Here is a 13,976-nt window from a genome sequence, read left to right on the forward strand (position 1 = left end):
TATCTTTATTTTTTCTATTTTTATTCTATCACTTCCGATCTCAAATTACTACAACAAACATTTTGATTACTATAATTACGAATTTTGTCGGTCTTTAGAAAAAAATCATAATAAAAAAATATTTTAAAAAGAAAAATATTTAATTTTAACCAAAATAATTAAAATATAACAATGTAAAATATTTTGGATAAAAATAAAACGTTTTAAATATTAAAGACGTTAGGAGTCTAAATAGTACTTTACTCTAATGGATAATATAATTGATTGTTAATTATAATTAAACATAAAAATACAATTAAAAACCAATCTTTTTAGGGAGGTTCATCCAGACGTGCTGGGTTTGCGGACTGTATTGACGGAAGTAGTGTACGTATCCACAAAGGGCAACACGGCATGCACAGCTCAACGCTAAGCCAGACCTAATGTGGCGCACGACGTGAATGACGGATATGCACATAACAGCGCTGAATTCGCTATAACGTTAACCGAATGCATTACAACAATAACTAGGTGTATGTGTTACAATAATAACTGAATGTGTTGCAACGAAAGTATCCACGGCTATAACAAGAGTCTAACCAACAAATATTTTTAAATTATATTTTATATTAATTATCATTAATTAATAATTATTAATTACAATTATTTAAAATTGACTGATTAAAAATTTAATAATACTCTACATCCATATAAAAAATACATCCAAATTATCCAAGCAATATTGGTCATACGCGCTTTCCTCCCCCCTCATTCATTTGTCATACAAGCACTACATATGATGTGCTGCAACCTAAAGCTTTGCTTAACATAAACCTCCTCCTCCTCCTTCTTCTTCTTCTTGCGTTCTTCCTTATTGATTTGCATTGTCTTCGTCGTTCTCCACTGGTCGCGTTCATCTTTTCGTTTTTTTTCTTTCGATTTGGTTACGTTGCATTTATCTTTTTCGATCTGCACTTCTGAATTGAAACAATGAATGACTCAACTTCAAATCAGTTGAATGAGAGCGATTTGGATTATTCTTCTTAAACGAATCAAACTGACGAAGTTTGGATTATTCAATTTTGAATCAATGAATTGAATGGAATGCAATTGCTCATTTGAATTGAATTGAATGAACGGAGGTGTATTGAATTGAATTGAATTGATAATCTGTAAATTGTAAGCAGAGCTATTTGAATTGGATTTTATATAATGGATTATATTTCATTCATTCAATACTATACAATTGTTTCACCATGAGTACTGTGTTCTGTTCATTATGCAGAAAGCTGTTTGAATTTGATTTTATATAATAGATTATGTTTCGTTCAGTCAGTATTATACAATTATTTTACCATGAGTACGTATTCGGTTCATTATGCAGAAAGATGTTCAAATTTGAATTTATATAATGGATAATGTTCCATTCATTTAGTACTATACAATTGTTTCACCATAATAATATGTTCGGTTCATTCCTGTTCTGCACAATTCAAAACTCTTCCTCCTCACCTTCTAATGCTTCTTCACCGGAGAGAGAAGGAGGAAAAGACAAAAAATACAGCAACAACAACAACAAAAGAATGACGATAAGGAGAAAACACGTGAAGAAGAAAGAATGCGAAAAATAAGGAGGAGAATGAGGAGGAGGAGGAACGCGAAGAAGAAGGTGAAGAAGAAGACGCTCTGTGCGTAAACGAAGAAGAAGAAGAAGCGTTAGGTAAGAGCAGTTTCGTGTGTGTTGGACGCATGTCTTTCACGTTTCATTTAATGGTATTGGATTTTTTTAGTGTTGGGCCAACTTGGATAAACTTGGATACAAAATTACATGAATGTGTAGCATAACTGTTAAAAATTATTTACTCATACCTTTCTTACGACGAAAGATGAACTAAAGCAATTAAGGGAAAAGCGGGTACATTAATGGTATTTATCTCATCTCATGCGTGTACTAAATAGGAAAGCAGATTTGAATATTTTTACTAGTGTTATTAAAATCGGACCGAACCAGTCAATTCAACCAAAAAATCAATGAACCGAACCTTCTACCAATCTGATCCGATGTTTGGATCGTATGAGATGAAAACCGATATGAACCGATCAAATCCAATAAATACCAGTTCTAGAGATGGAGTTTGAATCCCTCCCCTCTAGAAAAGTAAAACTATTCATAACCACCAAGCTGTGATGATTTTCATCATTGTGTATGCACATTATAAGATATATAAATATTTTTTATTAAATAATTTTTTATCTAATTTATTTTAAATTTAGATATAAATTTTCTTATTCTTAAATTAATTATATTTTTATTTAACAATAATTATAAATTCACTTATTTTTTCTTTTCATAATTATATAATATCTATTAGTATTATTTTTCAATAAATACTTGTAGTATATAATAGTGTAATAGATATAAACTAATTAATAAATTATTAAAATTTAAAAATAATAATTATTTTAATAGAAAAATAAAATAAAAATATTTATAATAGAATAAAATAACAAAATACTTATTGTCTTTGGTCCATATTATTTTACAATAGCTTGATATTTTTAAAATATTAACAAAAATATGTATTTTAAATTTTAATTTTAAATTTTTTATCATTTTTATTTTTTATTTATATAGTACTCGAGTCAAAAGGTTCAACCAATGACCCACCAATTAAACTAGTAACCTAATGACCTAATAATCTGATTGGTTTGATCACCGATTCACTTCTAACAATTATGATTTTTACCACTAGCATCACAATAAAAAAAAAAAAAGAAAAAAAAGACATAATTGGAGGAAAAAACTGAAAACCCACAATATATAATAATTTAATAACCTCCTCAACAACGAGATTAATGAAACTATAATAAACTGAGAAAGAATATTACATTCCATCTTTTTTAAAATAAGTAATAATTTTATTTTTAAATTTATTAAAAATTAGTGTATTTAAAATAACTCCGCCTATGTTACACTTGCGGTACATAGCCAGTCCCAAGGCCGGATAAAGGAGGAGGGTTGTGTTAGGTCTTCGGCAACCAACATAAAAATATAGCCGAACCCCCCATGACATGAATCAAAGACATTATTGCGCTAAAGCTAGGTCGTTGCCCGGAAGCAACGCGCCGTATAGCTCGAGTACGGTGTCAAAGCAAGAGCCGCTGCATCGGTGCCCGGATGTAGTGTTAAATGAGTAAGGGTTCTCGCGTTTTCGTGAACGGACGAGGGTAAATAAGCTAGTTCACAAAGGAAAAGGTAAAGGTCGAAGCGACAGAAGGTTGAGATTTGGGACATGGAACATAGGCACTCTAACAGGAAAGTCCATGGAGGTGGTGGACACCATGACAAGGAGAAAGATTAACATTATGTGCCTACAAGAAACGAAATGGGTTGGTGCAAAGGCTAGGGAGTTAGATTCTTCTAGTTTCAAACTTTGGTATACAGGAAAGGTGAAGAATAGGAATGGAGTTGGAATAATTGTGGATAAGTAGTGGAAGAAGGACGTAGTGGATGTCAAGAGGGTGGGAGATCGGATCATCTCTATCAAACTTGTGGTGGAGGGAGGTGCTTTCCATGTGATTAGCGCCTATGCACCGCAAGTGGGTTCGGACGAACAACACAAGATAAGGTTTTGGGAGGATCTAGAGAGTTTGGTTCAAGGCATACCTTTGGGAGATAAAATTTTCTTAGGAGGAGATTTAAATGGCCATGTTGGGAGAGAAGTGACTGGATATGGGAGTATTCACAGAGGCCATGGTTTCGGGGTGATCAATGCCGATGGTAAAACTATTTTGGACTTTTCCTCAACTTTTGATCTCCTCATCGCAAATACATGTTTTAAAAAGAGAGACGAACATCTTATAACCTATAAGAGTGGCATGACAAGCTCTCAAATCGACTTCTTCTTGTTGAGGAGAGTCGACCGGAAATTTTGCATTAACTGTAAAATTATCCCGGGAGAGAGTTTGACAACACAACATAGGGTGCTCGTCATGGATTTTCGCGTTGAGCAAAAGTTGAGGAAAAGACATCATACGAAGAACCCAAGGACGAGGTGGTGGCGGATGAAAGGTGAGGAACAAAGAAGCTTCCTAAGACGGGTAGGAGAAGAGGCAAAGTGGAATGGGAATGGAAGCGCGGAAGAGATGTGGAGGGAGATGGCAGAAGTTATTAGAAGAACAGCAAAAGAAAGTTTTGGTGAATCTAAAGGAATAGGACCAAGAGACAAGGAGTCCTAGTGGTGGAATGCGAGTATACAAGAAAAGATAAAGATAAAAAGGGAATGCTTTAAAGAGTGGTCTTTATGCCGCAATGCAGATAACTGGGAAAAATATAAAGCGGCTAAGAAAGAGACAAAAGTGGCTGTAAGTGAAGCAAGAACAGGAGCATATGAGGGTCTCTACCATTCTTTGGGCACGAAAGAAGGAGAAAAAGGTATATATAGAATCGCAAAGAGTCGGGAAAGAAGAACGAGAGATTTGGATCAGGTTAAGTGTATAAAGGATAAGGATGGAGAGGTGTTGGCTCAAGAGGAGAAGATTAATGAAAGGTGGAAGAGCTACTTCTACGAGTTATTTAATGAGGGACAGAAGACTCTTTCGAGCCTTGGTCGATTATGCACAAGGGAAGAGGATCAAAACTTTGACTACTATCGAAGGATTCGAGACTTCGAGGTAAAAGAGGCTCTAAAGCAGATGAAAAATGGCAGGGCAGTAGGACCTGATAATATCCCGATTGAGGTTTGGAAGGGTCTTGGAGGAAAAGGCATCAACTGGTTAACCAAGCTTTTTAATAAGATTTTAAGGTCAAAGAAGATGCCTGATGAGTGGAGAAAGAGCACCTTGGTACCTATCCACAAGAATAAGGGGGATATACAAAGTTGCGGAAACTATAGAGGGATTAAGCTTATGAGTCATACTATGAAGTTATGGGAAAGGATGATAGAACGGAGGTTGAGAAAAGAGACACAAGTAACAGAGAACCAATTTGGATTTATGCCAGGCAGATCTACCACTGAAGCGATATACCTATTAAGAAGGATGATGGAGAGGTATCGTAGTAATAAAAGGGATCTACACATGGTGTTTATTAATTTGGAAAAAGCGTATGATAGGGTACCAAGGGAGGTCTTATGGAAGGTTTTAGAAAAGAGGAGAGTAAGGATCGCATATATTCGGGCAATTAAAGACATGTATGATGGGGCCACAACTAGTGTGAAGACTCAAGGTGGTGTGACAGAGGAATTCCCTATTGGTATAGGATTACACCAGGGATCATCCTTAAGTCCATACCTTTTCACATTAGTCTTGGAAGTACTCACAGAGCACATCCAAGAGCCTGTGCCATGGCGCATGCTTTTTGCCGATGATATCGTCCTTATGGGTGAGTCAAGGGAAGACCTAAATAAGAAGTTGAAGTTATGGAGAGAAGCTCTAGAAGTGTATGGTCTGCGCATAAGCCGTAGCAAGACGGAATATATGGAATGTAAGTTCAGTCTGAGAAGGGAAAACTCCAATATAGAGGTGAAAATTGGAGAGAACATCCTACGAAAAGTTAAAAGTTTTAAGTATCTTGGGTGCATCATACAGGATAATTGAGAGATTGAACATGATGTAAATCATAGGATCCAAGCAGGTTGGTCAAAATGGCGGAGTGCATCTGGTTTTATATGCGACAAAAAAGTGCCTTTAAAACTTAAAGGTAAATTCTATCACACCGCTATAAGACCGGCTATGCTGTATGGTACGGAGTGTTGGGCGGCTAAAGGGGAGCACGAACATAAGCTGAGTGTGGCAGAGATGAAGATGTTGAGATGGATGAGTGGTCATACGCGATTGGATAAAATAAGGAATGAAGATATAAGGGAGAGAGTTGGAGTAGCACCCATTGTGGAAAAGATGGTTGAATCGCGTCTCAGGTGGTTTGGACATGTGAGAAGAAGACCGATAGAACATCCAGTCAGGAGGGTGGATGAGATGGAAGATGGACAAAGGGCGAAAGGCAGAGGAAGACCTAAGAAGACCATCCATGAGGTGGTCAAACGAGATCTACATGTAAACGGTCTCTCTGTAGACATGATACATGATAGAGCACAATGGCGTCGTTTGATTCATGTAGCCGACCCCACTTAGTGGGACAAGGCTTTGTTGTTGTTGTTGTAGTGTATTTAAAATATTTTAAAATTAATTTAAAAGTACAAAAACATATTTTTAGAAAAAAAATTACTATATATATCATCGCTTCCGATTTTGTTTTTGATATTGGAATAGTAACTGTGTTTCTTAAAAAGGTGGGGTTGATGAAATGTTATTCTCAAATGTAGAACCGTTTAATTAGATAAACAGAAATCGGATCGTTCAATTTGTGAGAAGTACAGAAATCGGACCGTCCAATTTGTGAAGATACAGAAATCGGACCGTCCAATTTGTGAAATCGGACCGAGAGATTTGTGAGAGTACAGAAATCGGACCGAGAAATTTCTGTTAAAAAAATTAAAAAATTTGAAGTATAAAAATCGGACCCTCCGATTTGTGTATCTTCAACACTTTTAAGAAACACTAAAAATTACAATGTTAAAATATATCACTATTTTTACTTTCATATTAAAAAAACCTCATCGCTTCCTTATCGATTTTTTATTTTTTATTTTTGGCCAAATTGACTAATGAAGATTGAAACGTCTATTCAGTCAAAAAAGTAGAAAACATCAATTATATTGTCTGAGACTTCTTTGCTGTTGTTTGGTGATATCATTCATGGTATCAATCATTATTTCCAGCCCAGTTAAACTGCTCTTTGTTTTGGGTATCTATGGCATTCTCTAAGTTATTCGGCGTAGATCTAATTCTATTTAAGGGGTTAAAATGCTTTTTTTTTTTTTTAGCTCTGTTTAATAGTTTGTCTTTGACTAATAGGTTGTTGTATGCAAAAGATAAAATTCGAATCTACGATACTTATTTAAGTAGACTAATTAGTTAACCACTAAACAAACTTAAATTGGTTTGAAATTTGAGTTTAATTTGATGCACTGAGTGTAAAACATTTTACACGTTCTTGTAATCACATCCGTTCTTTTGGATGACGATTTACGCGGTCAATATAAAAAATAATTATACTCATGTGACGTTATATAATTAGATAGACGTGTAAAACTATTTTCCACTACAGTCTAAGTGCATCAAAATTAAGTTCTTTGTTTTGTTTTGTTTTTTTTTTTTTTTTTGGTCTTACGTTCTTTGTAAATAAGCCAAATTATAGTTCGTATTTTGAAGGAGTAGATTCAAAATCCTTTGATTCCCTGTTGGTCCAAATTTCAGCAACGATCCCTATCGAATTCGCCAACAAAATGGATTTTCCTTTTTCGGACCCTCTCCGACTCCAAACGAGCTGGGAAAATCTTAGTAATTAATTAATTATAGGTCTTATTGGGCTTTCTAAGGAATCATGGGTTAGAAGGGAATGGCACCCAAACAAGAGAAGTGAATTGGGTCATTTTTTGATACTGTCCACAAAAAGATCATGCTTGATTCGGCCATGTCTACCTCAGAACGGCAGAACCTATTTTGTGGATCGCTTTTCAATCAAATGCAGTCAGCTTCCTATTAATTCTTTAAGCTCATCTTTCGCGCAGCCGAGGCCTTGGATCAATGGCAGCATCACCTGCCTCACTGGGAGCTGCATCCAGGTTCGAATTCTCAGTGAGGAATATACAATCCATGTTAGTAGTAGTAGTGTGTGTGAGTGGATGTATTGTGTAATCTAAGATTGTCTCAGTGAGGAATATACAATCCATGTTAGTAGTAGTAGTGTGTGTGAGTGGATGTATTGTGTAATCTAAGATTGGGGTTGTCCAATCTATCGACCAAGAATTAAAGATTGTCCAATTCATCGACAAAAAAAAAAAAAAAACTCATCTCAGTTTCTCTGTAGTCAGAATTCTATTTCATAGTTCTATACTTCTATTCCAGCAAAAACCAGGTATTGCCAATCAATATTAGTACCAAAAGGTTTAAGGGAAAAACCGAATAATTCTCAAAATTTATTGTTTGCGTTGCTTGAATCTTGGTTTGGCACATCTTGAAGTTCTTTAGAGGCAACTGTGTAAAAATATAAAATGCTCTTCTATCAAAATCTTCACCTATATTTTACCTCAATCACATCACCGTATGTGCACAACGATGCCTAATGAATATCGGAGGCAAGGCAATAATATATTCAGAGGCACTGGTGCAAGGTTTTAAAATAAATCTTTCATTCTCATATTTTTCCTCCTTTTCATTTCTTAAAATCCTTTTAAGTTAATCCACTAATCTACTTGTACAAGAGACTGGTGTGAGGGTCATTACTTGAAGGCAAGATGTACATACAAGCAAAAGGTAAAAAAAATATGTACACAATTACAATATTTTCCCTTTTTTAGAACAAAAAAATAAACAACGGCCACTGCAACCCTTTGTGTAATAAAAATTGGGGTGTGATGATAATTTAGCATAAGGAATGGTTGACTCTACTAGTCAATCAAGAAAGTGTTCTGCCATCTCATTTACTGATTCTCCGGCCTGGGACTGAGCTGCTTCGGCTATTCTGACCAACATGGTGGCCTTGTAGATGGCCAAATCTGCATTCTCCATTAGAGACTGAGCCCTCTTCCGCTTCCGTACTGCATACTCCTTGGATTCGTTTGCCGATGCTTTTGCATGTTCAAACTTACGCATCGCATTCTTCTCCTCCAAAGCATCTTGTTCAGCTACAATTGCTAACATAAATGAACAGATCAGATCAGATATAATCACCTTATTTTGGCTCTAGTTCTATGAGAATATTATGGATTTGAATGTGATTTGACTAAAAGCAAATCACTAGAATCAACCAAACAAGTGAACAATATAGAACACTGTTAATTTTCACTATTAACCCAGAAAAGAGCCAAATATAGAACAAACATCAAATCAACAAAGAAAATTAATACATAAAAAGGTCATGTGAGATTTTCACAAAGGCTTCTATTTCTCTTTTACCTGGTTATGATATGCACTTTCTATTTTCATTTCATATTGTGTTTCAGGATTTTATGAAGGAAACTATATAAAGGTCAATTTTTCCCCTCCTCTGCTTGTTTTAATTTTATTAGCGAAAATTCTTGAAACTGAAAAAAGACAAGAAAAAAAAAACCAAAATAACAATTTTTATTTCATTTTAAAACACAGATGATTACATGATATATTGAATGATGTACCACAGAAAAAAGACCGAATAGAAAAAGCCACTAAACAGGATCAGCAGCCAACACTCAACAAATTTTAGTATAACATGTGGGTATATAGCGTGTGGGTAAGATGAAATTAGTCAAAAGAATGATAGCGCCAGATTATCAATAAGATGTAAGCCGGAAAAAAAAAAAAAAACATCACATCCAAAATATTCTCAGAAGTAGAGGACTCGATCTTTGTTTATGAAGAGGACAAGAAATCACTACCTTACCTTGCAAAACCCTTGGATGTTTGCCTCTGCCAAATTGACTAGGCTGTCTCTTGAATGATCTCCTCTTTCTCAGCAAAGGCTTGGGAATGAGTGGAGCCTTCTTTGATTGATTACTCTGAGCAGAGAAAAACCATTTCAAACATGTTAATTATGGGGAGCACACTGTATATTTAAACATGCATAGATTTGATCCTCTCACTCTCGTATAAGCTCACTTTTCTCACTAGGTATCTCCCCTATTCAGGTAAACATGGGACACATGTAGCTACAAACAGTGACAAAACCACTGGCCCACTTGAAAAACTATATCCTTTAATAATGAATAAGAAATATTTTTTTTGATCCTCTATTGCTTCCAAAAATACAAAACATACATGATGGAGAAATATATTTAGGCCAAAATATAACAAACAGATCCAAACGGATCCTAATTTATAACAGACCAGAAGTGTTTTTCCCGCTTTGCAACCAAGAGATGAGAAGAAAACAAAAAGGAACAACATCCAGACAACTAATTACTTTTACAATATGTAAAAACATAGACAAGTTACCTGGAAAACCCTAAGCAGAGAAGAACGTTTTTGTTTCCGCTTTCTCATCCAAAAGCTACAAACAGCTTCTAAAACTACCTTGCAACAAAGATCCCGGCACTGATTAACAAGGTAAGTCTCATCAAGACAATCATCTGGATTAGAGTAGCTAGCCTTCTCCAAAGCATCAACAATTAACTCAAATTGATCCTCAGATACATGTTCTTGATACTCAGCATTAAACTTGCTCAACCATTCTTCATCTTCAGAATCCATGTCATAATTTGCACTCTTCCTTGTTATTGCTCTAGATAACTCGTCACCATTTGCTAATATATAACTTTCAGGCCTACAGAAGGGAGCCGTGATATTATCTCCATAGCCAACGACATCTCGGACACCTGGCACTGGAATAAATTTAGAAACAGGAGCAGGAACATTTCTGTCAGAACACACTTTGTAAAGGTCTTTGAAGACAACCCAGTCCGGTCGATTAGGAAACTCCAGTTTCAACCCATTGTCCAACGAGAACATTATCACATGGGTATAACGATTAGAAGAGCAGGGTCTCATCACCTTTTCTGGTTTGAGGGTACATCTTGTCAATCCATCTTTCTTTACAGCAAGATGCCACTCCCTTGATGCAGACATTTCTACAGTGACAACTGCTCCTTCTATCCGGTAACATCTATCTGACTCTGTAACCAATATATTTGTAGAACAAGATGAATCCAATCCTTCCGTTGAGTTTACTGCGGCACAACCTGCTTCTGATAAGCTTACTGAAGTGTCACTGTTAGCCGAATTTCTAAGCTTCATATTAGATGCTACAGCTGCAATATTTTTTTTAGGGCCATTCCTTAAATTATAAGTAATTGTTCCATTACTTCTTTCTAACAATAAATTATTCCGAGTCTTCCGTTTCCCGAGAGAAGTCCTCCTCCGTTGAATGCCTTTAGAGTTCACATTTCTGTATTGTCCACTTCGACCAGGTAACCTGGAACTCTTGTTGGATGCAAGTGCTGATAAAGCATCATTGATTTTAACAACCTCAGGCAGGATCATTCCACTCTCATCAGGTTCTCTCACGAAAGAATTGTAGGAAACCTTCAATTCATTCTGCAACTCTGGGAAGTCAATTTCATCCTCGACATCACTAGACTCATGTACTGGATTATATACAAGAAAAAATGATCTAAACATCGATCTCAAAAACACTGAAGAACGCAGATAATTAAAACAGTGAGGAACCGCAGAAAAATCCAGAGAGAATGATGGCCCAAGCCTCATGTTCCCAAAAAACTGACAAACACCAGCGTGGACCATAGGAGAACCCTGAAAGAGAAAAGATAAAATATGCATGTTAGGAAAGATAACCCGAAACTTAAAAAATGCGCAATCAATATGCGGATAATCACTAAAGAAAAACTTCTATAGTAAACATAACTAAATCGACTATCCTGTTTTCCATCCATTCATTACTACTATACAGGGTGCAAACTAAACCATATTCAAATCACAAATACAAACCCAAACATAATCATAATACCTGCAAGAACTGTATTCCCCTTGAAGCATAAGCACCACAGATAGGCTCAGAAAGAAGGAATGCAGAGAGCTCCTTCATCTCAACCCCGGTCCTCAATGTAGCCCTCAACACTAAAACCAAGAACCGAGAAAACATATCATCCTCCGTGCCCAAGCACTGCCTCCTGACAACAGCTGCAAACACGCACGGATCCTTCCTCGGTTGCTGCCGCCGCGAAAACCGCAACCCAAACTTCTTCTTTTTAGCATCAACAACAGCCCTCTTCCTCTTCCTCGTATAGACAATCCCAAAGAACTTATCAGGGCCTTTGCTCAACGACCGAGCAGCCGGCACCGTCCCCTGCTTCCTGATCTCAACGGCTTTAACAACGCTTTTCTTCTCATTGGCACGAACAGGAACTGTATTTTCTTGCTTCAATTTCGCAGTTCCGCCGCCGCCACGAGGCGAGGTGAAAGCTGCGGCATCAACGTTGTTCTTTTCGGGCTTCTTGGGCCATTCATCCGCCTTTCCACTACCTCTCTTGGGTTTCAAGCTCTCGCCGGATTCCGGCCACAGACGCCGCCCCGACCGCAGGACACGGGCGTTTTCAGAGCCCGTGACCACCCCAAACACCCTCGTGGTCCGCCTCATCCCAACCGCCGGCATTGCCGTCCGGTCCCCGAAGAACACCGCCCGGGATTCGATCTTTTTTGGCCCTATTCCCAACCACCTTCGAATTTCACCGAGTCCGTACAACGAGTTGAGTCAACTCAGCACCGAGTCGCAAAAGTTGCCCAAAAACCCCCCCAACACTTACGGAGACGACCTAGACTCTATTTCTCAGCAACAAAGTGTTAAATAAGCCCAAAACCCAAACTAACTTTTTAAAAAAATAAATAAATAAACAAAAAAAAAAAAGAAAAAGGAAAACACATACACTGATACACCCACACAAAGTCACAAACACCACCCTTAACCCCAAACTTGATTATTCTAGAAGGTTCTTAATCTCAGAATCGGAACATAATAAACCATAATCATCAAAGACGAACAAAGTCGGTACAAGAGAAATTTAAAGAACGATCTCGTGGGATACATGAACGACGGATTTACAGTGACCAAAAACAAAATTTTAGGAGGGGGTATAAAGAAGAAGGAAGAAGAAACGGAGGGCGAACGTTACAGAAGGCGAAGACGAAGAATTGAGACCGAGAAATTAATCACAAAACTCGAGATCTGCGAGAAGAGAGAGGGGGAGGAAGGGAGAGAGAGGGAAAAGGCGGAAGCGGGAAAGAGCGCGCGCTTAGTTAGAGAGAGAAAGAGGGTGATAGAGAGAGAGTGAGAGTGTGTTTCGATTTCGGCTAGGGTTTATGGTTAAAACAATAAAACCATTGTGTGGGGAAAGATGGGGGTAACCACTGGTGAAGGGGAAGTGATTTGAGCCGTTAGATTAGAAGAAGGGACGGTGGATGTTTGTTTTTTTGCAGAGCAGTCACTTCGATGGCTCAAAAGAGCGTTTCGTGCTTCTCACTGCTCCGGTCTTTAGAGAGGAGAGAGAATGAGAGGAGGGAGGAACTAGGAAGAGGATATTTGTTTCGGTGACACGTACGAGTGATTTGTGGGATACGAAATGACTGATTTGGGCTTTGTTGTGTAACGTGTGAGATGGAGAGAAGGCTATGGTTGTGAGTTTTGGTCTTTTGGAGGGTATTATGAGAATATTGAGAGAGGTGACTCATGAGATTCTAGTGAAATTATTAACTTCGGTAAAACTGAAACGGATTATTGACACAATTTTTTTAATTATTTATTTTCAACATAATTAAATATTCTTTTATCAATTGTATTAAAAATTTGTTTAGGTGAATTTGTATGAAAATATTTTTTTAAGTGATTTTTTTAAAGATTTTTTTTAAAATAAAAATAATTTTATGTTTAAATATTTTATATAAAATTATTTTTTATTATAATATTATATTTAAGGTACAATAATATAAAAATGTTTTTTATTTATTTAATATATTAAAAATAATTTTTTAAATAAAAAATCTTTTTAAAAAATATAAATTGAAACTTAAAAAGGATATTTTTTATTTTTTATTATTTTTATTTTTATTATTAAAATTTTATCAAACACACTATAAAATGAAAAAAGATATTTTTTCAAGTATACAATAAAATTAGACTTTTTAAAATAAATATTTTAATTACGAATATACGTTAATTTGAGGGTATTTACCGATTTTCATCATGTGTCTTATCTTGTTTACACTGTAAACAAGATAAGTCCAGAGAGCGACTATAAATAGAAGTTGTTCACATCGTTCCTGATTCCACATTGATCTCTTTCTTGCACTGTTTTTTTTTTATATTTATTAGTTACCCGGACATTATGGCATGCAAGGACGCACTGGACCCTGAAATCAACCGTCTCAACACTAGTTAGCACATTGCGGGA

General features: G+C 36.3%; 1 protein-coding gene across 4 annotated transcripts; it reads right to left on the reverse strand.

Annotated features, from left to right (window-relative positions):
• Nucleotides 1-8,214: 8,214 nt before the first annotated feature.
• LOC112711564 (uncharacterized) lies at nt 8,215-13,169 on the reverse strand. Of its 4 annotated transcripts, none has more exons than XM_025764247.2 (4): nt 11,540-13,169; nt 10,012-11,325; nt 9,456-9,575; nt 8,215-8,735 (listed from the first exon to the last, which is right to left on the reverse strand). In XM_025764247.2, exons 1-4 carry the CDS (start codon nt 12,182-12,184, stop codon nt 8,727-8,729), a joined length of 2,088 nt encoding a protein of 695 aa, XP_025620032.1. In that variant the 5' UTR covers nt 12,185-13,169; the 3' UTR covers nt 8,215-8,726. The 4 variants fall into 4 exon arrangements, with proteins under 4 accessions (XP_025620032.1, XP_025620031.1, XP_025620030.1 ...); XM_025764246.2 differs by having other exon boundaries at nt 8,215-8,726; nt 9,461-9,575; nt 11,540-13,154; XM_025764245.2 differs by having other exon boundaries at nt 9,461-9,575; nt 11,540-13,138.
• Between the last annotated feature and the right edge of the window lie 807 nt (nt 13,170-13,976).

Source organism: Arachis hypogaea, chromosome 9 (genome assembly GCF_003086295.3).
Source record: "Arachis hypogaea cultivar Tifrunner chromosome 9, arahy.Tifrunner.gnm2.J5K5, whole genome shotgun sequence".
NCBI classification, from domain to species: Eukaryota; Viridiplantae; Streptophyta; class Magnoliopsida; order Fabales; family Fabaceae; genus Arachis; species Arachis hypogaea.